The following is a 26,267-nucleotide window of genomic DNA, read 5'->3' as shown; positions in this document are numbered from 1 at the left end:
ATGGGTTATGGGAAGGGTTGCTATAAAACCACTGGCAAATGTGCTCCATTTTCCATATATTTATTGCACTGATACACAGTCCATTAGATATCCTTAAGAGATTAGGATGAGTAATAGGTTCAGTAGGTTCATGGATTGTTGAACAAGAGAAAAAGGAGATGATTTGAGCAGCAGCAGGTGAGGACTCAGGTGGCAGTAAGAACGGGACAATCAGGGAAATCTAAGAAAAAAGTCTAGAAAACAGATTTTTCTTTCAAAGTACAGAAGAATTCTTAATTTCTAGTTAGTTCTGTTTTCTTAGAAACTCAACATTTTGTGTAGATAATTTCTGGTAACATATTTAAAACATTCTAGTAAGGTAAGAAGCCTAAATAGCTTAAGACATCTTAGTTACACTGTACGACAGCAAAAGGAAAAATCTGCCTATTTGGCCCATCAATCTTCTTACCGTGCACTTGTGTGGCTTCTCTCCAGTGTGCCTACGCATGTGTACCACTAGCATGTACTGAGCCTTGAAAGGCTTCTGCTCCCGGGTACAGTCCTGCCAGCGGCAGACAAATTCCTTCTTCTCTCCATGAATGTGGTCGTTGTTAATGTGCTGCAAGAAAGAAGGAAGATGATTAAGATGACTCAAATCCAGTTCAATCAAAAATTTTTTTGACAAGTTAGAATGATGGGTTGAATAATAAGATGAAGTTTAATAGGGCTACATTTCAAGTCCTATACTTGTGTTTAAAACAACTCATTAGTTGCACTCAGTAAATGCATCAATTCATGGAGAAAAGACCTGAATGTTTTAAAGTACTGTAAACTTAAGGTGAATCAACAGGATAATATTACAGCTAAAAAAGGAACAGTAGTATTTACCTTAAACTCAGTTATGAACAGCATACCAAAAACCACAACAAAACAAAAACAAAAGAGATAACAATTCTACTGTGTGGCATTTAAAAAGGTTTGAGAGACATGATTTCTGGGTAATTTAATCATTTTATTAATAGTGCCAGTATGTTTATTAATAAAAGGATAATTTGTCCATTTCTCTTAGACCAAAGACCCCTCATGATCTTGGGCTCAAAGTTTATATGCCCTTCAAAGACTAGATGTTCCTGAAGGTGGCAATCAATTCTGACTGGTTAACAGTTAGTGAGAGAATTAATATCACAAGAGAGTGGGTTATATTACAATGAGGGTCTTGGGGTATGTGACTTGGGTCACCCAAATCAATTTCCATATCAGCTGTCTGACAAAAAGGAGAATCAATGCTTCCCAGACCTGTTTGAATAAACACAATGAGCAGGAATGCCCAAATTGGCCCAAACTTAGAATTTCTTTTACTATCTCTGATTAGATCTTAGCCATCCTGACTGGGTGAGGGTTTTAGAAAGATTTCCCATGCTGGTTGATTTCTGGATGAGGAAGTAGAAAAGGGAAAAAAACTTTGGTCCTAACAAATAATTAGTTATTAAATACAAGAGAAAAATAACCATTTCTCACAATTGTCTTCTACTTACCTTGTTCACTTCTAGGCACTACATTTAGGAAGGGCATTGACAAACTGGCACAGGTCCAGGACATGGTAACTAGGCCAGTCTGAGCACTTTAGACCATGTCACACAAGGTTTAACTGAAAGAACTGTGGATTTTTATTGGGTGGAGAAGAGAACATTTAGGGAAATGATCCCTATCTTTATTAGAAGAGTTGTCATGTGTTAAAGGGATTGGGCTTTTCCTGCTTGGCCCCAGAGGGCAGAACAGAGAGCAGCAGTGGATAGAAGTTATAGGAAGACTGATTCAGGTTTGATATAAGCAACAGTGTCCTAACAGTAAAGAATACTCCAGGATGGGATGGACTCCTTCTATAGGTAGTAAGTTTAACATCACTATTGATATTCAAGGAAAAACTACATTATTACTTGCTGAGGAAGTAAGGAAGGGGCATCTGATATTCCCTTCAACTTGGATATTCTATAATTCGTACAGACAAATTGAATATATAGAATAAGTTGAACATAAATTTATTAAGTTTTTGTGATGCGCATGGCGCCATTTGTACAGTTATCTCATCTGTGTAGCCTGTGCCAATGTCCTTCTTTGTAGGGGAAAAGAAGCTCCTTCCCACTGGGAGATGGGCTAGGAAAATATTATTCCCACCATGACCTCCTATACTTGCTGATGCATGACACATCACTATCAGAGCTTCCTCTCATTATTTTAAGTCTTTTATCTCTTTTCAAATAGATTCATTTAGCTTCTCTAAGATTCAGTTCCCTCATCTATAAAATAAGGAAGCTGGACCAGAAGACCGTAAGTCCTAGCTCTAATATTCCATGATCCAATAGTCATTTCAAAGCCAAGACTATACTCAACAGGAAAACTATAAAACACATGATCATCTACCCATGTTCCTTTGTTTTACTTCCTTTTTTTCACTGTGAAAAGAAAATTATACTAGAAATAAGAATACTTGTGCTCTCATCCTAGTTCTGGTATTTACTCTTTGTGTGACTAATTTAAATTCTCTGATTTGTTGTTGTTCTTGTTGAGTTTTTTTCAGTTGTGCCCAACTCTTTGTGATGCCATTTGGGGTTTCTCGGTAAAGATACCAGAGTGGTTTGCATTTCCTTCTCCAGGTCATCTTACAGATGAGGAAACTGAGGTAAACAGGGTTAAGTGACTTGCCCAGGGTCACACCACTAGGAAGTGTCTGAGACCAGAGTTGAACTCAGGAAGATGAGTCTTCCTAACTTCATGCCCAGAACTTTATCCGCTGCTCCACCTAGCTGCCCCTAAATTCTCTCAGTGTGAATTCAAACACCTGTAAAATGAAAGGAGTGGACTTGATTTCCTGAGTCCCTTTAGCTCTAAATCCTTGCTCCTATGATCCTTCTGCACCCTCTTTTGCTGCGATGTCCTCTTGTAACATGTGCAAGAATATCTTGAAGTTGTGGCTGAAGTCTAGCAAAGGCAGGAAGGTGAGCAAATTGATGATGTGTTAACCTTTCTGCCTTTAATCTAATGATCTGTTTGTTTAAGGGGTGGCTGCTGTCTTCCATACATGGAGTGTTGTTATCACATTAAAGCTTAGTGTTTACTTCCTCGAGTTTAACTGCCATAGCTTTAGAGAACAGTCTTTCTGTCCTCCCAACAGCTACAGAAGACGTCCAATGGATAGGCCATCATACGAAGGAAAGAGGTGATAGCTGTACATAACATAAACACACTCCAAGTTATAGAGTAGATGAAGGAATCATTCATTCTGGTCAGCATTTAGCCCCAAAATGATGAGGTAAGTTAAGTCTGACTTTAGCATGAGACAGAGTAGGGTATTGGAAAGAGGCTGAAATTTTGTCTCCACCAAGTGACTAGCTGTATGACCTTAAAACATTTGATTCATTTTCATGGACCTTAGTTTCCTCATATGTCCAACAGGGATAACAATACCTCACTTGTCTACCTTATCCAATGATAATAAGGAGATCAAATGAGATTAGATTTGTGAAAGCAATTTGCCAAGAGTAAAGCACTAGACAAAATTAAAGTATTATTATGGCCCCTTCCTCCCCCACCCCACCCAGCTTCTTCCTCTTCCTTCTCTTCCTCCTCCTTCTTCATGTAGTTTTAGGAAACCCTAGTCCATGTTGTCCCCCCCCCCAAAAAAAACGTTCCTAATCTTTTGAAATTCTGCCTCTCTAGAATTAATTTTTTGTTTCCTGTTCAAATATAAATCCCACTGGAAGGTCTATTGCCCAGGAGTGGTTAGTGTGGATGAGTTTGTCAAATCCTTTGATCAGAACAAGTAGGGGGAAGGAGAGGAGAAGGGGAAGAAGAAGAGAGCACAAGGAAGGCCCTGGAGGCCTTGGGTGGACTACTCTGGGGTTGTGGGAGAGGGAAGGGTAAGGATACAGAATAGGGAGCCTGGGACACTGAAGACAGACTCAGTCAGCATCATGATTTTGCCACAGACTTACACAACTGAGAAGATGTAAGAAAAGAGAGAAGTTTGCTGGCACTTTTATACCTCTTGCAGCAACATTCAGTGATTTTTCTTCCTTGGTGGTGAGTGGTATCATTGCCACACCAAATTCCTTTTCCTATTCTTATTCCCATCCAGACTTCAACATACACACACCACTAGGAGCTTCACATTGAAAGTTTGTCCTTCTACCATATAAATAATTTTTCTTCATTCTCATTTTGGATTAAGAATTTATTCCTTTAATATAATAATTCTGGAAAGCAATTTGGAATTATGCAAATAAAGTGATTAAATGTCAATACCCTTTGACTCAGAGATTCCATTGCTGGGTATATACCCCAAAGAGGTTGTTGATAAAAAGAAAGGCCTAATATACTGAAATATTGATTACAGCATTTTTTTTTGTGACATCAAAGACCTAGAAACAAAGCAGATGCACATTCATTGGAAATGAATGGCTAAACTGAAGTATGTGAATGTGATGGCGTATTGTTCTATAAGAAATAACAAATATGATGAGTACACAGAAAGAAGCAAGGAGACACATGAACTGATGTAAAGTGAATTAAGCAGAGCTAAGAAAACAACACGCACAAGGGATACAACAATGTAAACTGAGAGAACAACAATCACAAACAATAAAAATGAATGTTGCGACATTATAAAGAGCAAGCTTTGTCCCAAATAAGAACTATCAGAAGTCATCTCTCCCCACTTCTTTGCTGAGTCTGGGGGTGCGGGGTCCACAGATGTGGAACACTGCATATGTTGTCAGTTTTTTTTTGATGCAGTGATTCGTTTTGCTGTTTGTTTTTTTTCCTCTTTCTCTTAAAAATTCGTTTGTATATGAGATGGCTCACTGGCAATGGCAGGGGGAAGGTTTCATGGGAAATTTAGGCAATTTGAAAACAAAAGATATTAAAAATTTATATTTAAAAAGGAGTTCATTTCTTCACTAAGATGGAGCTTCAGTTGTCAACTAGATAATGCCTGGATAATAATGATAATAGCTAACATTTATATAGTGCTTTATGGCTTGCAAAGTGCTATATATATATATATATATATGTATGTTACCTAATTATATTGGCTTGAAATTAAGGAACACTGAATTACTGCTTTTTAAAGTCCCTTCTCCCTCATTCTTCTTTCTCCCACCTCCCTTTTCTTAGTTCCTTCTGCCTGTCCCTTGTGGCCCCCTCCCCCACTTTTCTCCCTTCCTTTTCTTTCTTATTTCTGCCTCCCATCCTCTCCCTTCTCCGTTCCCCCCCCGCACCCCCCCTTCCACCCCCCATCACTACAACTTCTATAACTTTGCAACCCAGAGGATGAATGGAAAGCCTGCCCACACTCAGAGCTCCATTATTACCCAACTGAAAGCATAGGAGTTGAAAAGCATTATGGCCTCAGAGAAGAGAAAAAAAGGAATGAAAAGCAGCATTGCTTTCTATGGTATAGGACTGAACTTCATGAATATGAATATGGGCATCCCTGGCAAGTGAAATCTACAACACTTTGAACTATGGCAGATAATCTCATCATATTAGCCCCACTTTCCATTTTTAAAGCCTTTCAAATGATAAAAATGCTTCTTGACAACTTTAAACATTTTTTTCTTATTGGTTTACTTAGCTACAAATTGTTAATAATCTGCCCAGCGCCCACGCCTGTGTGCCATGTTCCCACTCTGAGCTAAATCATCATCCAGTTTTGGAAGCAAAGAAAAATGCAGCTTTGCAAATGGGCCACCATGTTATCATGGGAAGGGCAATGCCTGCCCATTAAGAAGCCCTGGGGGTTTCTGGAGGTCTTGTCAAATATCAGGAAAGATGGCTCTCCCTTCCTTTTCCTCTCCATTGCCATTTAAAGGGTCTCTGGTGGAGAATTTCTCATATAGGAAGCTAAACCTCTAATTCTGACATCTAAGGCTTTCTACTATCTCACTCTATCCCATGCTTTCATCTTTACCAATCCATCAACAAACACTTATTAGGCACCTACTATGTGTCAGACATTTGTCTCCTCTAGACACTAGGATTACACAGAGAAAAGCAACCCCTCGAGGTAAGCCTTTTCCTGTAACTGGACTGATTTATCTATCCTTCCAATTCACCTTGAATTTTCTCACAATTACATCTTGGCTGTTTGATCACATGGAATTAATTTCTGCAGGCTTCCTCTATTAATCCAAATCTGCCCATTCTTTAAAATTGGCTAAAAATTCTACCTTTTCCATTGCTGTATTTGTCCTTTGTTCTTGAAGAGGACCACGACATCAGGGAAAAGATGATATGACTTGCAGTTGATTTTGAATTGAGTGAGGGAGGGCTGTGCAATGTCGCCAACCTCACTTTCTCCTCCAGAGCCATCTGGGTCCAGTGGCTTGATATTCACCAGGATGACTGGAGATGGCCCAGGATGCATTGGGAGACCCTGGCTCAGGTTTTCACTTTGAGTGAGGTAACACCCATTCAGTGAATAGGCTGCTTTAAGAAGTTAATCAAGGGATGGCCCCTTTAATCAAAACTCCAAAAAGAAAAAAAAATCAAACTGGGAGGGAAGACCCTCAGGGTTCCTGGCCAAAAGAGAAATAAGTTACTATTTGGTATTTACATTCACTCTGTGCTGGGAGGGCAGAGACCTATTGTCCAATCTATGAGCTCCACAATGAATTGGGTTTAAGGCTTGGTTTTTGAGAAAGAAACGTAGCCATTAAACTGAAGTTAGGGAGGCAGCCTTCAGCCATCGAAATGGAACACTGAGAGGAAGCAGAGGCAGAGGCAGAGGCAGAGGCTACTCACAGGTTGTGTTTGTCCTTCGTTCTGGAAGAGGGCCATGACAAAGAAATGATGACATGTCTTGTAGTTGACTTTGATTTGAGTGAGGGAGGGCTGTGCAAGGCCACCAGCCTCACTTTCTCCTCCAGAGCCATCTGGGTCCAGTGACCTGATATTCATCAGGATGACTGGAGATGGCCCAGGATTCATTGCAAGACTCTGGCCCTTTTAGGCTAAGGTCTTTTCAGGTGCTCACTGTGAGTGAGGGAGTCTATTCAGTGAATAGTCCTCTTTAAGAAGTTAATCCCTTTACAACCACTCTAGTCAAAAGTGTTCTAGGTTCTCTCTTATTATCTATTCACCAGGTACTTATACTGTACTGTCTCAATTGTTAATCGACTTATCTCTCCAATTACACTTTAAGCTCCCTCAGGGCAGAGACAGTATTTTCTACTTCTCTGGACACTGGATACATTGCCTTGTACAGGGCAGGAAGTCACTTAATATTTTTTGAAGTGGTAACCAAGTCTGTTCTCTATTCTCCCCATAGAAGGACCCATTTCTGAAGCATTGAAAGGTGCCTTTGTAGGGTAACAACACTGAGTTGAGGGGGAAAAAACCTAACATTTTAAAACCTCAGATTATTTCCCACATTCTCCTGGGTTATTTCCTTGGGCATTCGTCCCTCAGTTAGATTTTTCTGCAGACTTTAATAATTTATTTTTTTGTTGTTGCTCTTCAGATGTTTTCATTAGTGTGACTTGCAGATTGCCTGCATGTTTTCTCTCATTCTCTCATTGCCAAGGCAGAGATAATAGGAAGGAATTCTATTTACACAGCAAAACACAACATCATAAAAGTGTTCCCCGCACAGAATATAATTGGACATAGAATGACTTTAATAATTTCAAAAGATTCCTTATTTCATCATTGTGGGTACTTCCTCCACCAAATGCAGATTGCATCCCTTCCACACTTAGGAAATAGTACTGTAGGAATTGCTATGGTCCAAGAAAATCATTAGCTAATGGCCAATCCTATGGGGATGAGCCTCTTCGAATCTGGCTAGGTTGATCTGTGAATGATAGCGGGTCTCTCCTCAAGTAAATATAACTTTGCTGACCAAACACAAAAAAGGCTGTGGTCAGACATGATGCCTTTAGGAGAACTTTAAGCCCAGATCTCTGGGCTTCAAGCCCAGGAGGAGGGAGAAGGCAAACAAGTTCTAGAAGGAAGAGATTGAAAGCTAGGGAATGGGGGACAGCCTTTGGGAATATATTTTAGACAAAGAATAGGAAGCTTTATACAATGGATCGGGAATCCACTGTACAAAAGTGTGGGATAAATCCAAAATACATCTGATTTTCAGAAGTTTAAATATAATTCACAAGTGTAGGATCCATAATTAGTTAACCTTTCCTATACCTCTCTGGGATAGAAAAAATGTCTTTACTGAGAAGTTCTGGCCTTCTTGGGCAAGGTTTTGGGGATGAAGGCTTTGTAAAGAAATGGTAAAGAAGCCTAGAGTTTTCATAAGAAAGAATAGGAGAAAAAGCAAAAGGAATGGATAACTTTATGAAATTAGGAAAAGCTTGGAAAGTTAGCTACCTAACAGCTTTAAATTATAGAGCTGAGGGAATATTAATTAAGTCTTCTGGAAGTGGTCTGGGGAGAAGGAGAACAGCCTAGTTTCTTCTAAGTGATAACAGAAAACTTCTGAGTATTTCATGGAGTAAGGGAGTCATTTTAGCCTGGTGTTCTTCAGAGCCACATCTGCCTAATAATCATGATCATTTTCATTTCACGTTATTGGGGTGTCAGTGTTGGGGGGGGCAGTGATGCTGAACATGGTGCCAGATGGACTTCTACTCAGGAGAACACCATTTCTGCAGTATTTCAATGGACTGGAAAACCAAAGAGGAAGAGGAAACCATTTGGGGTCTGATGTCCATCCATCCCCACAACACTCCTATGGAGAAGGTAGGACAGTCAAACCAGAGGCCAGGTGTGGAATGCTTTCCTCATCCGGTGGCCTTCCATGGAAGTTCTATAGTGTCAGGTGACTCAAATCTGTCATCTTCTAAAGGCAGGTCCTGTTCTGGGGGTAGGGCAGCCTCTCCCCCATTCCAATTATTCTGATATAGACATTCATACATGTGTGTACATGTACATGAAAATAGTTCTGGCCCAGCCTGTCACTGAAAATGCCACTAACAGCATGAAATATGAATGTATCAATGTCTCCCCTCTGCAGACAAGTTCATCCCTGCCATGTCATATCGCCTCCATGACATAATTCTTTTTTGCATATTTTGAAGTCCCCGGCCCAGACTGGTGCTGTCTGGAGCCTTCTGACAAAGAGCTGGCCGGCTGTGGCCGTGCTGATTTATGCCAAGGGCCTCTCCTTGCCATCACTTACATGGACAAGTTGCTCCTGGGTGTCGTATTCCTTGGCGCAGCCTTCCCAGTGACAGTTGGTCTCATAAATAACCTCAGGCTCTTGTTTGCATTCATCTTTATCCAAATCCTCTTTGAGGTCTGTCAGATGTTCCTGGGGGAGGAGGGTAAAGAACACATAAGTGAGCTTGTTTCACCTGGAGACATGAATAATGTTTTCGGAGATGACTTCATCAAGACTAGCTGGTCACCTTTGGTCTACAGTAGGAAAAGAAGGTGCTGACCTGACAGCCCCCTCCCTCCACCCCCAATCTGACATGTGAAGGTGGGTGGGTAGAAGGACAGGGGATGAATTCTCGGGAGTCACTGAACTGCAGAAGAGCCTCTCTGCTCTCTCTGATCCTTATTTCCATGTTCACTTCAGAGTATTTTTGTACATTAACACAAAAAGACAAGCAAAGTATTAGAGTAGATATGGAGCTGGCCTTGTAGTCAGCAATACCTGGCCTCTCTGTCGGGCTAAGTCAGGCCTCTCAGACTTAGGCTCCCTGTTACTGTGGGGTATCTTACCCCTCCGTGTCCCTGGCCACTGTATTACAGGGATGATATAGTTACGTCTTGTAGTTAAGAAAACTAAACTAAACTAACTCTGGGGTCCATGCACTTGTTTTAGTTTTTAAAGTTGCAATTGCATTTCAGTACAATTGGTTGCCTTTGTAATCCTATGTATTTAAAAATATTATACTGAGAAGGGATCTATATTCTTTACTAGAATGCCAAAAGGGGCCAGACCAAAAGGAAAAAGAAAAATTAAGAACTCCTGATTTAAGACTATAAGTTATTGATTATAAGTCACTATAAGTTACTGATTATAAATTGCTTTAAGTTAGAATCTGCATTGATAGAGGAAGTTCTCATACTGAAAGTTCCTAATACTGACCAAGTAATAGGTCTACCCTCCATCAATGTATGACATAACCTATACCTACACAAGCCTTTGTCATGCCTGTCCCCCTATACAGATGCATGTAAATGCCAATCACACATGTATCATTCTGAGGGCCCTGAAACACTCTAAAAAGATCCAGCATGGTGAAGATTTGTATACCTGCTCCGGCAAAGGCTCATTTAAATAAAAACCATAAACTAACAGTTTTTACCCTGTGGTTGGAGATGTTATTATGTTATCATTATTTTTAACCATTTATAAGTTAGGAAATCTGGGAAAGGAAAAAAAAACCTAAGAAATTCTGGGCTAACTTCAAATGCTTTGGGTAGTCACAATGTTAAGTCCACTTGGGTTTCCATGCATAAGCTAGTAGATTAGGTGGCTAGGTGGTGCAGTGGATAGAGTGAGGGCCTGGACTCAGGACAATATGAGTTCAAATATGACTTCAGATACTTACTAGCTGTGTGAACTCTGGACAAGTTACTTAACTTCTTTCTGCCTCAGTTTCTTCATTTATAAAATAGGGAATAATATGATTATTGTGAGACTCAAATGAGAGAGTATTTGTAAGTACTTAGCAAATCTTAAAGTTCTATTAGTAATCACAAACTTAGAGATGGAAGGTCCTCCTCCAAGGTCTTGTGCTCCAACTCCCTTATTTTACAGATGAAGAAATATTCACCCATTAAGGTGATAGACTTATTATGTAGGATTGTCTAGAGTCTGGGTAAACATCAAGTTTCATTTAGCTTGTATAAGGACAAGTTTGGTTGAGATTAGGGGATTCAGCTTTGCTTCTACCTAGCTACAGAAGTAAGAATTGAAGCAGCTTTGGTGGCATTATCATCTCTATCTTTGGTTAAATCCTGTTGGAGTAGCAGGTATCAATAGTTTTGGATTATGAACAGGCACAGAGAAGCCAAGACACTTGCCTAAAGTCATTGAGTAAGTTGAAATGAAGAGTTTTTCCTATCATAGATGACAAATCTTACTTTTCTTAGTAGAAAACAGTTACTTAGGAAAGAAGGGGAACATAAGATTGGCAGGGATGCATGGTGGACTGTGTTCTTTAAAACTCTTTAAAAAACTAATATGTCATTGGTAAAACAAGGAAAGTAAATTTATTTATTGAGAAAGTATAGTAAAAAATAGATTTTACATGATTCCACATGTATAATGGATATCATATTGCTTATGGATGCAATGGGTGCGGGACAGAGGGAGAGAATTTGGAACTCAAAAATTTTTTAAAATGCATAACAAAAATAAATTAATGAATAATTTTTTTAAAAAAAAGGGAGAGAAAGAATGGTAGATACTGGTAAAGGAAGGGCCCACTTAGTCAACTGAGCATACAATGGCCATAAGTCAGACCATCGGATCATATAGTTAGAGCTAGAAGAAACCTTAGTTTTCATCTAGTGAATCTCTTAATTTTACGGTTGAGAAAACTGAGTCCCAAAGATGTGAAATTCCTTGCTCAAGGTTGAGTGCAGTCAATGACTGGAACTTCAGCCTTCTGACTCCAGATGTGCTCTCCTTCTTTGCTGTCTCTGTAAGATGGCAGCTCTGAAGGCCTTAATGTTAATGACTTGATAAAATCTCTAAATTGATGAATGAAATAGCATGACATAAAGGAGCTTGGAATTTAGACAAGGGTGGGGACAGGTAAGGTAGCTGACGTTTTGTAGTCAGTGGACCTAAGCTGTTCAAGCTGATGGCCAAAGGCTACGCAGGGTTCTAGCCAAGATGAGGCCACTCCTTGGAGTAACTATATGTGGGGTTGGACTACATATAAGACCTTGGAGGTCCCTTCCATCTTGAAGTCTGTGATTGATATAGCACATTAAGATTTGCTAAGTGCTTTACAAACATATTTGATTCTCACAACAACCCTGGGAGGTAGGTGCTATTATTATCCCCATTTACAGTTGAGGAAACTGAGACAGACAGAAGTTAAGGACCATAGGCACACACTGGGGCAATAAGTCTCAAGGAAATTTTGAGTGCTTGGGGGAATTGGGTGGTCTGAGGGCAAAGAAGGCACTTTTCCAGAAACAAGAGAGAACTGGTCATTACAAATGAAGAACAAAAGGAAAATTGTGATGGGATCAGAAGATGGTGGCAGAAAAGGAAATGTGTCCCTGAGCTTCTCACCACCCCCAAATTATGTTAAGCCTAATACTAATATTACACTATCACACTCAATTGTGTCTGGCCCTTTCATTTCAATTGTATAGAAAGTTCTAGTAAGGGGACTTCTCTCCGTATTAATTGTCAACTGCTATTTGGTGTCTAGTCTCAGATGGTTGTTTTGGGTACTTAGAGGTTAAGTTATCAGCAAGAGGTCACGAGTGCAGTATGTGTCAGAGGTGGGATTGGAATCCAGCTCCTTCGGACTCTTTATCCACTACGCCACATTGCCTCTCATGTAAGAATTAATATTACTTTCCATGTCCCTAAGTAACACTAAGAAATGAGTTTTTAAAACCAAAATGTGCATATTTTCCCCTTTCCTACTCTCTTTTCTGCCCCCCCCCCAGATTTAATGAAGTAAAGGGCTCTGTTTTTCTGACACAAATACAGAAGACAAAGTGTTGCTGTTCTCTTTTTAGAGTGGAGAAGAGCTTATGATATACCATCTAATGAAAATTCGTTCACCAGATGAATTCAAATTGGCTGACATATGACACCTGAAAGACTATAATAAGCAGGGAGTGATAATCGATGATGACAAGAGGTGTCTACCATGGTGACCCAAGGGTTGGGGGATAGGGCTGCTCCCTCTTATCCCTCTAATTAATGCTATGTGGATTGGGGTCAGGTGGAAGGTTGCAAATAATATGTTAAGGAAGTCTGCAGATGATGCAACACTGACTGATGTAGAAAAGGAATGACAAAAGCGATCCACTGGACCTCCAGAGGGCAGGGCCCACAGATGGGAGGAAAAGGCCCTTAGAAAAGGGCAGGGCCCAGAGCAAAAAAGACTCTACTGGGTGTTGGGACGATGGAAAAGTTCAGTGGAAACCAAACTAAAAGGAGAAGCAAATTAAATGCAAAGGTGAAGTGCGTGTGTACGTGTGGGAAATCTAGCAGCCTGCGAGCAAAGAGAAATCAATAATTCCCCTCTCTGCGGTCTGGGTCTGCTTGCTTGTCACCAATAGACAATAGGTTAACCATAAAAGAGCTGTCTGAAAAGAAATGGAAGAGCTGAAGGAAATAAAATGGGTCAAGCCATCCCAGGCTGCAGATCCAGGGAAGAAAGCAAAGACCTTTGGGGGTTTTATTTGTTTTTTTTTTATTTTTTTAAAGTAGAATCCAGTGAGACCAAATATTTCTGTAGATTGGGAGGCAGAGAAGGCAGAAGAGAGGAGATCGTTGGAGAAAGAAGCCAGTTATGGGCTTTGGTACCTAACCAGCTTGCTTTTGCTGATACTGTCCTTGCTTCCTAAAATGTTACCTCCAACTTAGCCAAATCCTCCAAGGCCTCTTTCAAGTGTTGCCTTTTGCAGGCAGCCTTCTCTAACCGCTCTAGCCCACACTGATCTCTCCCATCTCAGTCCTCTTACTGTCTGTACCACTGCATTTGTTACTTAGTAATATAGTGCTTTGTACTGCTACTATTCCAAAGAGATTGGTTAAGTAAACTCTTCCAGGCCAGAGTCTGTGTCTTACATTTATTTTGCAATTCCTCATAGCAAATACCTTCAGGGCCTCTAGCACAGCAGGTGCTCAGTATTTGGTCATTTAACTTAAAGAGAACAGAGAGTCACGAATTTGTTTTTTTTTTTTTCAGACACTAATAATCAATGGCATGGAGTGCTTTAAGATTTACACAAAACTTTACATGTATTGTCTCACTTGACCATGGTGATTATACTTGGGAATGAGCTACAGAGTTCCTTGCTATCTGTATTTATCCATCCATCCATCCATCCATCCATCTATCCATCCATCCCCTTCTGTGCCATTCTTTTTCCACCGATGGGTCCTCCTTTGGGCAAAGTTTAAGAGCAAAGACACTGGATATCCTTTAAGGCAGACTTACTGAGTCATATGGTCATGGCTCCTTTCTATCAGTCAACTGTAAGTTATATGCATACTTAATCATGGGACCATCCTGGAGCCTAATGTTCCATTTTAATGTCTAGTTGCCATCATCAAAGCATCTTTGAAGATGATCTCTGTTCACTTGCTTGAACAAATAGACATTAAATGAAGGAGGTAGATATGTTAATTTGACTATTTGTGTTTCTGCCTATGGTCTCTGCTTGAGAATGTGATTTTGGATTTATCTGCAATGCTAAAGCTGTGTCCTGGGTTTTCTTGTTGGCCATGAGGCCAAAATGAAAATAATGCTAAACTTTTTTTACCTGGTTTCAGAATAGCTATTATTAATACTGCTATCAGTGCTTTTCACCAAAGACAGTCTTACCCTTACAACACAGGCAGGGTAGGCAGTTGTATGGGTGGGTGAGGAGTTTATCATAGAGTCTCAGATTTAGAAGAGACCTTTGAAGTTATCTAATTCGATCCATTCCTAAACAAGAATCTCTTTTACAAAATCCCCAACAATTGACCATCCAATCTCTGAAAACCTCCAGTCAAGAGAAGGAGTGGGAGGCACGTAGGGGAAAAAAGAGTTTTTATCACCCAGTGAATTCTCTATTCTTGTTAAAGCAGTACTCTGATGTCAAAGATTAAAAGAGGGCACTGCTGGGCACTAGTGATCTGCACTAGCCCCTTGCCTCCACTTACTTGAGGCAAGTTATGGAAAGATGTTCAGGACCACACAAACCCGGTACCTCCTTACACAGGGACAGGAAACCTCCCTGTTTTATCCATGTGTGTATGAGGTATGGTATCTTTCTTGGAACCTGCCCTTTAGGGTCTTGGTAAAGGGAATCAAGGAGATGTATTGCAGGAGAGAGGGATACGGCTTAGGAGACCCATTTAGCCATATCTGAGAAGAGGAAAAACTCAATGAGTCTATTTGTTAGATTAGATAGACAGGGGTTATCACTGATAAGTCAGTCACAATGCTGAAGAAGGTCCTTCTCACCACATTCTCTCCATTCTGATACCTTGGCCACTTATCACTGATGTCAAAATTTTTTTTAGAGGGGGTAAAATCTTTAATTCCACATTCATAGATGAGTCAAATGGGAAGAAAGGTGATTTAGTCCAATTACCTTTTTAGGCAGATAAGGTATAGACACTGGCACATTGGGCTGGGAGCCTACAAGATTTAGGTTCTAATCCTGCTCTGCCACTAATTTGTCATGTAATCATGAGGTAAGTCACTATCCCCTTCGGGCCTCATCCCCTCCTCTAAAAATGATGGGCTTGGCCTACGATCTCTAAGGTTCTTTCTAAGGTTCTCTCGTTCTACAATATTAGTTAGAAAGGAAGCTCAAGATTCAGACACCCTAATACTCTTGGGAGAGGAAACACAGTGACTTAAAATTTACTCTCAAATGTAATATCAGAACCTCTCCTAGGCACATGTTTTGATGAGGAGAAGAAGAGGAAGAGGACTTAACACCACTGAGTGGCTGAAGGTGAGAAAAGAAGGGGAAAAAAATCATAAAATGGAGAAAAAGGCAGCTCTCCAGAGGGCCAGGCCTGCCTTTTTACTCAAGCCAAGTGTTCTATCTAGTCTCTGTCCAGAGCACAGCACGGAGCTACCTCCTGCTCTCCAGGGACAGATGTTTTAAAAGCTTGTATTAAATTTAAAATCATCTTAAGATGACAACCAGAAAATGTTTTGCTTTTGGAATAGTCTCCTGGGAGAAGCATTTATTTGAGTTTTAAGAGGACAACTCCCAAATGAGATTAAATCCATAACTCCCACTGATTCCACTGGGGCTGACAATGGAAGTTGAAGGCAGGATCTGACCACCCAGGATCTTACTTTGCCAAAATTCATTGGCTCACTTTTAATGTTAAGTTTCTGCCTTCAAGTGGAAAGGTTATTGGAATTAAGGTCTCTTAGCGAGTGTTGATTTTAAGCAGGGTAATAGAGAAAAGCAGATCTTCCAAGATGCATTCCTGCTTAGTTCCTCAGAAAACTGCCTGTTTTAGTTGATTCATTCTTTCTAAAGTGTCACTCTAAAGACAAAATGCTGATACATTACAAAAACCAAAATAGAAAAACTCCCAAGGAAGTAGAAAGCACGGGGGTACTATTAAACAGAAGGACTGGTGAGAGAGAAAAGCTCTAGGAGCTTCTTGCTCCAAGGTCTTTAGAAGTGGGATCAATGCCCATCTGTTTAGGATGACTTAAGTACATGCTGACTGAGAAATGGACAAGATGACCTCTCAAGGTCCTCTATAGACTTAGCTTTATTTTTCCAAGAAAATTGTAAATAACTTTAATTGCAGGGTTTTTTTTTAATTCTGAAAGGATATGAAGCAGCTTACAGATTATAATACAGTTTCAGGAAAGGATAAAAGAGTCCATCTAAAGATAGCAGGGGCAGGGAGGGGAGAGTAGATATATGCACCCAGGCACATGTGTTGAGTTTCTGTAATGCCTCAGTGTTAAAATTGGTCAACTGTTTTTTGTTTGTTTGCTTGTTAGCTAAGAGAAAAAAAGAGGAAGATTTTCTTTTACTTTCTTTTTCTCTTTAAGGAGAAAGAACACAAATTTTTCTTCAGAAACAAAATTTTATCTGGAACTAAACTCAAGTGAGAACTTGTCACATGGGTTATTGACAAATGTCTTAGAATTAAAAGTGACCATTCCTTCTGAGTCTGAGCATTGAGGTTAAATGACAGAGCAGGCTAGGATTCAGGTCTCATTTTGATTTTAATTGGCTGGGAGGGTCTGGGAGTGGTTAGGAAACATCTCGGTGAGGGTGGGACCCCAAGATGGCTGGATGAATTCGTCAGGTTGTATGGTTTCTGATGTGCTTTGAGCCTCTTCCCTCAGGAGACCTGTCTCCTTCCCCTAATCATGCTGACTCTAGCATGTTTATCTTTCACTGATACACTATCTTCATCAATTTTACCAGCCCCTCGATGATGGCCAGCCTCACCGCACCCATGCATCATGCTGAGACCCACTTTAGATTCTGTGCGGGAAGAGGAATTTGTCATAAACACCTCTGTTCGCCTGACAATAACACAGCCCAATATTTCATGAAAATGAAGTGCCCAGAGCACGCCTGATAGTTTACAGTTGTGATAAAGGATGGTCCGATGGATGCAATTGGCGGCAGGGCAGCTCTCTGTGGTAAAGGAGGAGGAAGAAAGCAGAGGCCTGAGGGGCCTTCTTGGTGTCAAATGTGTCCTTATCACAAAGGATGATGTGACAAACAATCTCATACTGCACTGGGAAGGAGTCCTGACTAAGAGCTTGGGACCCATGCTACCTTCCCTCCATGATCTATGTCTGTTCAGAGACAAAAGGACTGCTAGCTTTGCAGTCTTTGAAAGTCAAGTCAAGTAGTATAATTTCTGAGGTTACCCACATAAATGTCCCATCTCTCTTCATTCCTGGGCCACACATAAGACAACCAAATTCCCAAAGAAATAGCATTTCATTTAGTGGATGGAAGTGGGTAAGAGCCTTTGACCAGCATGCTTGTATGTAATTCCTGCTGGGGGTTGGGACTCTTGAAAATCAATATGAAACCAACCCACCAAGAAGGGAAGGGCAATGGAGATGGGGTGTGGGAGCCCTGTTATTGGCAAAATCTCTATCACTTTGCTGCAAACTCAGGGATATTTGTGTGGAAGGGAGGCAGAAAAGGGGCCTTGTAGCCTGGGAAGAAGGGGTTACCTGTGTCAGTGGGGATGCTGGTCTCAGCCCCTCAGTTTCAGTCTTGACCTTGCTGCGCTTGTTAATTACAGGATTGACCGTGCTGCTCACAGCTGACTCACTGCTTTGCTTGTTCTGGAGAGATCAGAGGAGAACCCATGTCAGGGTCAAGCTCTGGAAAGTCCAGCAAATGCAACCAGCTGCAAGAGGTGATCGTCAGCAGTGGATAGAGGTGGGTGAATGGAGGTAGGGACAGGGTGGGTTTGTGGACAGGTCAAGTTAATGGCAAGGGAGGCATCATCATAATGGCTTCTGAATAGGACTTTCAGGGTTACAATGTACTTTCTTCAAAACAACCCCATGTAATAGGAGGTATGTATATTGTCATCATTCCCATTTTACAAATGAATAAGCTGAGACTCAGACTGGAGAACTGACTTGAATAGGGTCACAGAGCTTCTAAGTAATAGAGATAAGACCAGAGATAATCCATGTCTGACTCTGACTCATGCTCTGGCCTCTATGCCATGAAATTGGGGGGAGGACCCTTTGAACTCATAGGTAGGATTTTGGAATTGTCCCTTTGATAACGCTGTGTGTGTGTGTGTGTGTGTGTGTGTGTGTGTGTCCATGTCTGTGCAAGTATGCCCATGAGAGAGGTGAGGAAAAGGAAAGTATAAAGATACTAGTAAATCAGAGGACAGGTGACAAAAAGCCATTCTGTTTTTAACTGATATACTTTCTTAGCCTAGAAGGTTAGCACTGTAAGGGACCTCAGAGGTCATCTAGACCACCCCAGATATGAACAGAAATCTCCATGAAGTGGTTATCAGTGTTTGTTTAAAGATGTCAGGTGAGTGGGGCCCCACCACCTCTCAAGGCAGCCCAGTCTACCTCCGGACAGCTCTAATTGTTAGGAAGTTGTTTTCTGTTTTTAAATTAAATCAAGGCGTAATCTGCTTCTGTAATTTCCATTTAGTGCTCTTAGTTTTGTTCTCTCGGGTCAGACTGAACAAGATGAGCCTCTCTACCATTTAATAGCCCTTTAAATATTTGAAGACAATGACCATGTTCCCCCTCATTCTGATCTTCCCTAGGTTAACATCCCTAGTTCTTCAAAACCAATTCTCATGTCATGGCATCCAGACATCTCATCATCCTGATCACCTTTCCTCCAACGAACGTGTCCCAGCATTCACCTCAGTTTATAAATGAGAAAATTAAGGCAAATCACTTCTACCTCCTATCCTCACTCTCAAGCTTTTTTCCCTCCATGACCACAGGGATTAAAAGCATTAGTTAAGGGGTGAGTTGTGGAGGCATAATAGTGAGCATGGCTCTTTCCAGACATCTTGGCAATTTTGCAGAGTTCCTAGAGCAACCTCGAAAGCAAGAGAATAGTCCATCCTGGTCTTCTTTACTTAGTACCAGCATTTTCTGCTAGAATCATGGCTTTGGTCATGGTTGAGATAGCTTGACCAAGGGCCCACCTGCTTCTCCTCATATGGCATTCAAAATTATCATGCATCCCAGATATTGATAGAAAGACCCACAAGAGGGGCAGTCTATCTCTCTTTTGAGTTTCATATGGATGATTTTTGGCTAGTGCAGAGAGAGAAAGGCCATATCAGAATGATGGTGAGGAAAGTTCTTGGTTAGGGTGGGGCCTGGACTGAGTAGGTAAACAAAATTTTCCTTGCTAACTTGAATCCAAATTTTTAGCGAGACCAGATTCTATTTTGTTTTTGTTTAGTTGTTTTAGTCATGTCTGGACTCTTCGTGACCCCATTTTAAGTCTTTTTGGCAAAGATACCAAAGTGGTTTGCCATTTCTTTCTCTAGCTCATATTTTATATATGAAGAAACTGAAGCAAATAGGGTTAAGTGACTCACCCAGGGTCACGTAGCTAGTAAAAGTCTGAATCCAGATCTGAACTCATAAAGATGAGTCTTCCTGATTCCAAGCCAGGCACTCTATCTATTGCACCACCTAGTTCAGATCCCATGGCTCCCATTATCCAAAAGATCTCTCACCAGTCCATTGGCAAGCTTTATTAGGTGGATCCTACGGCCACCACATATAGGATCATAGATTCAGAGCTAGAAGTGACATTAGAGACTTCTGAGTCCAACACTCTAATTTTGTAGAGAAGGAAACTGAGGTAGAGAGAGAGACTAAGTTATTTATTAAGCACCTATATGGCGCCAGTTACTATGCTAAGTACTTTATAAATATTATCTCATTTGAGAATGAGTTTAAGTGACTTGCTCAGGATTACACAACTAGCAAATGTTTGAAGTGGGATTTGAACTCATGCTTGGCTCATTTAGATTACCTCCTACCTGCCCTTTCAAAGCCTCCGTCCTCCCACCTCCACACTAATCTGCCAGCCAATAATTCTACTGCCTCAATGAGAAAGTATCAGTACTCCCCTGCTTCCTCCCCTCCTCATGTTGATTTGAAAGGTCAAAACATCTTTCTTCCTCTCTTTTCCTTCTCCATAACTAGCAGAATTTTAGAATGGGGAAGGACATTAGGTGTCATGAAGATAATAGGATTTAGAGACCTGGAAAGAAGCACCATACAGATCTGCTCATTTTATAAATACGGAGACTGGGGCTGAGAGAGAAAGGAAGTGAGTTGGACAAAGCCTCACTGGAAATTAACCAAAGGACTGAGACTAGAGCCCTTGAAGGCCTGATACACTTCTGTTTCTCCATGCTGTTGTCAACACTCCATTCTCACTTCTGTTCTCCCAAGGATCTTAATACTTTTTTGGGGGGGGGGGGGAGAAGGAATAAAAATAAATTTTAAAAAATCTTTAAAAAAAAGTACAGCCTCTCCAGGAAAAATCCTGGGGATCCTTCCTTACAACTCAGTGGGATCTGATTTTCCTTCAGGTCAGGTCCTGTGTGGTTAACCATAAAGCTGTGGGCAACTTTTGGTCTGAACCGAAGAGATTATGAGACCCTGAGGGCAAGTGGATCAGGAAGGTTTGGGAATTTCCCCTTAAAATGTATACAAATACGATGCGACTGTCTTAGGGGCAGGCTGGCTTGTAAATCGGAGGATATAATTCAGAACATTATAAAACCTTTTCCAGTTTTCATAATAATTCTTTGTAATTATACACAATGTGTGCTTTATGTGTTCCAAATTGTTTTTTTCACTGTAGTCATTTCCTTTCATCCCCAAAACTATACTGCAAGTTAGGCAAGGTAGGAATTATTTTATCGCTGTTTCACAGATGAGGAAACTGAGTTCCGAAGAGATTCTATCACTTCCCTAGGAAAACCAGTACTAGAATTTGGTTCTCCTGATTCTAGTCTAGGGCTCTTTCCATAGTTAAAGCCTACACAGATTGCCCATACCAGGAAATTTTAAATAACTGGCATAGAAAGAAAAGATCAAAAATAAAGCTGGATTGTACAGCACTTAATTCTATAAGGTTCCTTCTCCAACAGATAAAACAAAAGACAAAACCTCTTCTTTGGATTTTAGCCATGTGTACCTTCTCCCTTCCCAAGCTCCTACCTGGTTTGAGTCAGCTATGCAGTTGTTGCTGCTGCTGAGCTGTGTTGGGGTGGGGTTGACTGAGATGACGGCCATGTGCTGCCTGGTAGGGAAGGTGGGAGAGGGCTGGATTAAGGGTGGGGTGTGTCCAAAGGCTGAGCTCAGGCCCCTTTGCTGGCTCAGGATCTGCTGATAGGCCACTGGATTGATGGGGTGGGGGAAAGTGAAGGCTGGGCTGCAACAAAAAACAGGAATCAATCAATCAGATACTAAATCAATCAGTCACTAAATCAAGCTTTAGGTTCCCACTATTAGCCAGGTATACAAAATAAGAAATAGCTCAAGGCTCGTACATTCTATCAAGGGAGACGACGTACACATATCTAAGTATATTCAAAATGAACTCATAAAATACAAGATAATTTTGAGGAGAAAGGCACTAGCAGCTGGGAACATTCAGAAAAGTCTCATGTAGGAAGTCTCATACTTAAAGCTGAGCTTTGAAAAAAACTAGGGATTCTAAGAGGAAGTGAAATGCATCTTAGAAGTTGTCATTCTGGAACAAAGGAGAAAGCCTGTATCTGATCTCATGGCAGCCTGGTTAAGACTGAGATATTTCCCTAATGGGAATTATCCTAGAGCCCTATGAAATGAATTGAAATAAATCCTACTAAAAACCTGTTTTCGTTAGGTCACTTCCCAGATCAAGGACCCACAATAGCTCCTTATTGTCTACTAAATCAAGCTCCAGTTCCTTTGCTTGGCTTTCAGAGTACTCTATGGACTGTTGCTAACCCTCCTTTCCTGTCTCTCCCCACTGCTCCTGCAAATGGTCTCCACAGTGTAGCCTGCATGTGCCATCGTACCTTTGTGCTTTTTGTTCTTGTGTTCCTTCATCTGGATTAGCCTCCCTCCTACCATCATATTTACATCCTCTTTTTTAAAGGCTCAGCTCAAGTCCTGTTTACTCCATTAAGCTTTCCTTTTCCTATTGGCTCTAACCCATAACCGATCTCTTCCTTTTCTGAAGTCTCATTTTAAAAAGTCCAGTGCTTTTTGCTAGACAATTGTTTCCTAAATGTGGATTTCATCTCTGTACTATATTATCGATGCCTTGAAAACACAGGATGATAGTATCATAGATTTAGAGCTGGAAGGGACCTTAGAAATAAAATTTAAAACCCTCCTCCATTTTACAAATAAGGAACAAAGCCCAGAGTGGCCCAAAGTTACACAGATCATAAGTTACATCCTTTATACCACTTTGATGATACCACATGCTGGACACATGGCTGATGATAGATAAATGCCAAGCTATAAAAATCACATTGTAAATAGAAACTTTCATTTGTCCAGGGATTGAAGGGATCCTTTTTTTTGTGAAATATTATAGATAACAGAGTTATCTTATGTATTATATAGGTCACTGAGTTTCAGAGAATTATGATGCCAAAAAAATAAACAAACACAATTTTAAAATCACTCTGATCATGACTGGGTCTTTCTTTGATGAGGCACATCAGCTGTCCTGGAGCCATCATTCTGGACATCTGTTATCACTGTATGGTATTGCAGAACTAGAACTGCAAAAGATGGGACTGGGTCTGTATCAACTCTGACAGCCCCTAAAAGTGGCTTGTCTGTATGAACCTTTGATATCAGTTTGTTTACATGTTGTTTTGTTTATCAGAAAAGTCCAGGATACACAACATAAGCAAGATCATAGATAGCTTCAGGGCTGGAAGGGACCTTAGGGACCATCTAGTCCAACCTCCTCCTTACAGATGAGGAAACTGAGACCTAGAGAGGTGAAGTAAATCGCAAAACATTGCATGCCTTGTATAAACAAATTTTGATTTTTTTACCTGCTTGGATGCCAGATAAAGGGTAGTTCCCTGTGCCTGGCTTTAAACTGTTGGTGCCAGAGGTGGATACAAGCATGGAGCTTACCTCACACTCTAATTAAAAAAATAAAACAGACAAACAATAACAACAAAAAGACCTCTCCAGGTCTTTGCATACGTTTTGCCCAGGCTGCAAAATCTGCATGGACTCACTAATCCTTCTCACTTACCTTCTACCCACAAGCCACATTACTTCTTCGTTTGGTTTCAGGCCTCTGGACTAAGGGTACACAAAGGCAGGCTAATATCGAGTAGGCAAAGTTTCCCCTTAGATGCAAATTTTCATGAAGCCAAACGAAAAGAGAATTTGGAAGGAAGGGATGACTTACTAAATTTATTTTAGCCTTCCCTACCTGGTTTTATTTAAGCTTCCCTGCCTAATTTTCCTTAGGATCTGCAATCTAATTTTTTTTTTCCTGGATCATAGGGACCAGAGTTGGGTAGAAGGGTGTGAAGGTATGGAGACAGAGGATTCCGCTTCTATCAATTCCCACCTCTGAGCTCTCACTAATGTGCCTTCCTCCCCTTCACTCGCCATGTATATGAAGCCAAGGTATCCTTTGTTTCTCTTCTAAAACATTAGGTGAGGTCAACACACAGAACCTGACATTCTGTGTGTGAGAATAGAAGGAGTGGCCTCCAGCCATTTAGCCACTAACATCTCATTTTCCATATTATGGAAGAACATGGCTGATGGAGACTCTTGTCTCTACCACCACCTCAGGTACCATTTATAACAGCTGAGCTGGACCCCCCGAGGAATAACTGATGATGGGTTATAAACAATTTTACTCTCAGATTAAAGGGCAGAAACCCATCTAAAGTCCCCGTTTTGTTTTTTTTTTTTTTTTTTACTCGGCTACTCTTCAGATTCTGAAGAATAAATTGTCTTTTTTCCATCTAATGTGTTATGGAGTGAGATCCTTAATAAGAGACTGGCCAAGGACTGCATAGACAGGAAGGGAGGAAGAAAGGTGGGTTCTTAATATGATTTTGTCAACAGGATTTGGACAGGTGGTTTGTTATATAATACAATGGGACATTTGTTATTGGGATAGAGAATTCTTTAGTGTTAATGCTATGGTTACAGTCCAATAGACAACCTGGCAGTTTAATGACCCAGTTAATATTCAGTGGAAATTGAAACACCCACCTGGGGTGTGTCCTTGATTTCATGATTGTATCTTTTGTCATGGACCTGGCCAATTTCATCATTCACATCAGAAGGGAAGGGTATAGGTTCAAAGGCAGATTCCACTCGCCCCCCACACACGCACACCCCTTAATAAGTCAGAACTGAGGATGAATCCCACAGAAGGCTACTTGGACTCTTTATCATTAGTCTTTAAGAAACACACAGCATTAATGGGAAAAGTTACTTTTATGCTGATTCATAAAAGCATTTGCTGCCCATCTCCCACAGTTCAAAGGACCAATTAAATACCACTCCCACCAAATTCCCCCAGACCAAAGCTTCTGATCTCTGAGGTACAGCAGTTAGCCTTACTGAGTGAGACTGGCCCCTGAGAACTTGCTCCCCTGACACGGGAGATTCCCAAGCTCAGGAGGGCCTTGTAGTCAATCCTTTAACCAAAGATCAAACATGTGCCACTTTCTCTCTTTTACCTGATTGCCCCTGCAGACAGATGCCCGTAGGAACCACTAGCTGCTGAACTGCTTCGAGAGTTGTTAATATAAGCCACCAGAGAGTTTGGAGAGGTCCTAATCATTGTCTGCAGATCAATGCTGGCATCTGAGAGTGGGGAGATCGATAGGGCCCGCTTGCGACTTAACCTTGGGGTCACCCGGGGACTGGAAAATCTGGACACTGCAGAAGAAAGAGCAAAGGCAGAGCTAGTTAGTTTGAAATGCTTTCTGTGGGGATAAAAGAAGAACCTTTAAAACAAACCTCCCCAGTCAATTAAGCTAAATTCAACAAACATTAAGTGCTTGTTACATGCCAGGCACTGTGTTCAGTGCAGGGTATATGAGGACAAAAATAAAGCCATCCCTGACCTTACAGAGCTAACCTTACACAAGAAGGCATAAGACTCAGTCCGTGCCAAGCACCACAGATACTACTAAGAGAGTACACAGTTACAGCTAGCATTTATTTTGTGCTTGAAGGTTTTGCAAAAAGCATTTTATGAATATTATCTCACTTGAGACTCAGAACAACCCTGGGAGACAGGTGCTAGGATCATCCCCATTTGACAGATGAGGAAACTGAGGCAAACAGGGTTAAGTGACTTGCCTAGGGTCCTACAGCTCTTAAGTGTCCGAGGCTGAATTTGAACTCAAGTCCTTCTGACTCTAGGTATAATGCTTTAGGCACTGCTTCACTCATCTGCAGGTGTGTTGGATCATGTATGAACCTGAAACTTACTCTTTTTTTATAATATACAGTATAATAGTAGCCTCTATTTCCATAGTGTCTAAGGTTTACAAAATGCTTTTGTTTCTCACAATAGCCCCAAGAGGTAGGTATAGTTATGCATAGCAAACAGACAGTCTCAGACCTTAAACCCCTTGCTTATAGTCACAGAGATGTTAAATGGTGGAGCAAAGAATGAAATCCAAGTATGCTGCCTGCTAATGCTGAGATCTTTCCATTACTCCAAGCTCCAGCTTGTCTATATTCATCTCTGGCCCTTGGAAGCTGGCAGCAACCTTTGTCTCCTCTAAACCATCACTGGTTCTTGAGGACCCAAAACTATTCTAGGCTATGTTCCTTTTTCATTTTAGCAAATGAGGGGCACCATCTAAATACAACACCATATAAACATATGTAAAATATCATGGCTAATATCCAATGACAGGAAATTTGTACAACACACTAATGATGCTTATGCTTCCAACTGAAGAGCTCACTTTTAGAAGTCACAGATTTTTTAATAAGTCACAGATTTATAGAGCTGGAAGAGACCAGGAGCATCATTTTGGTCAAACTTCCTCCTTTGCTCCTCTCATTTTGCAAGTGAAA

At 40.8% G+C, this 26,267-nt stretch overlaps 1 protein-coding gene across 1 annotated transcript in view; it reads right to left on the bottom strand.

Annotated features, from left to right (window-relative positions):
• GLI2 (GLI family zinc finger 2) overlaps nucleotides 1–26,267 on the bottom strand; it is a 295,771-nt gene that overhangs the window by 17,666 nt on the left and 251,838 nt on the right. Inside the window, exons 5-9 of the mRNA XM_036745731.1 lie at nucleotides 24,911–25,112; nucleotides 21,402–21,615; nucleotides 17,889–18,002; nucleotides 9,176–9,307; nucleotides 449–598 (exon numbers count right to left, since the gene is read on the bottom strand). Coding sequence (XP_036601626.1) covers nucleotides 449–598; nucleotides 9,176–9,307; nucleotides 17,889–18,002; nucleotides 21,402–21,615; nucleotides 24,911–25,112 — 812 coding nt within the window. The remainder of the gene's footprint in view (nucleotides 1–448; nucleotides 599–9,175; nucleotides 9,308–17,888; nucleotides 18,003–21,401; nucleotides 21,616–24,910; nucleotides 25,113–26,267) is intronic.

This window comes from Trichosurus vulpecula, chromosome 2 (assembly GCF_011100635.1).
Source record: "Trichosurus vulpecula isolate mTriVul1 chromosome 2, mTriVul1.pri, whole genome shotgun sequence".
Taxonomy (NCBI): domain Eukaryota; kingdom Metazoa; phylum Chordata; class Mammalia; order Diprotodontia; family Phalangeridae; genus Trichosurus; species Trichosurus vulpecula.
Note: the sequence above shows the minus strand (reverse complement) of the source record. Positions and strands in the feature narration are given on the sequence as shown.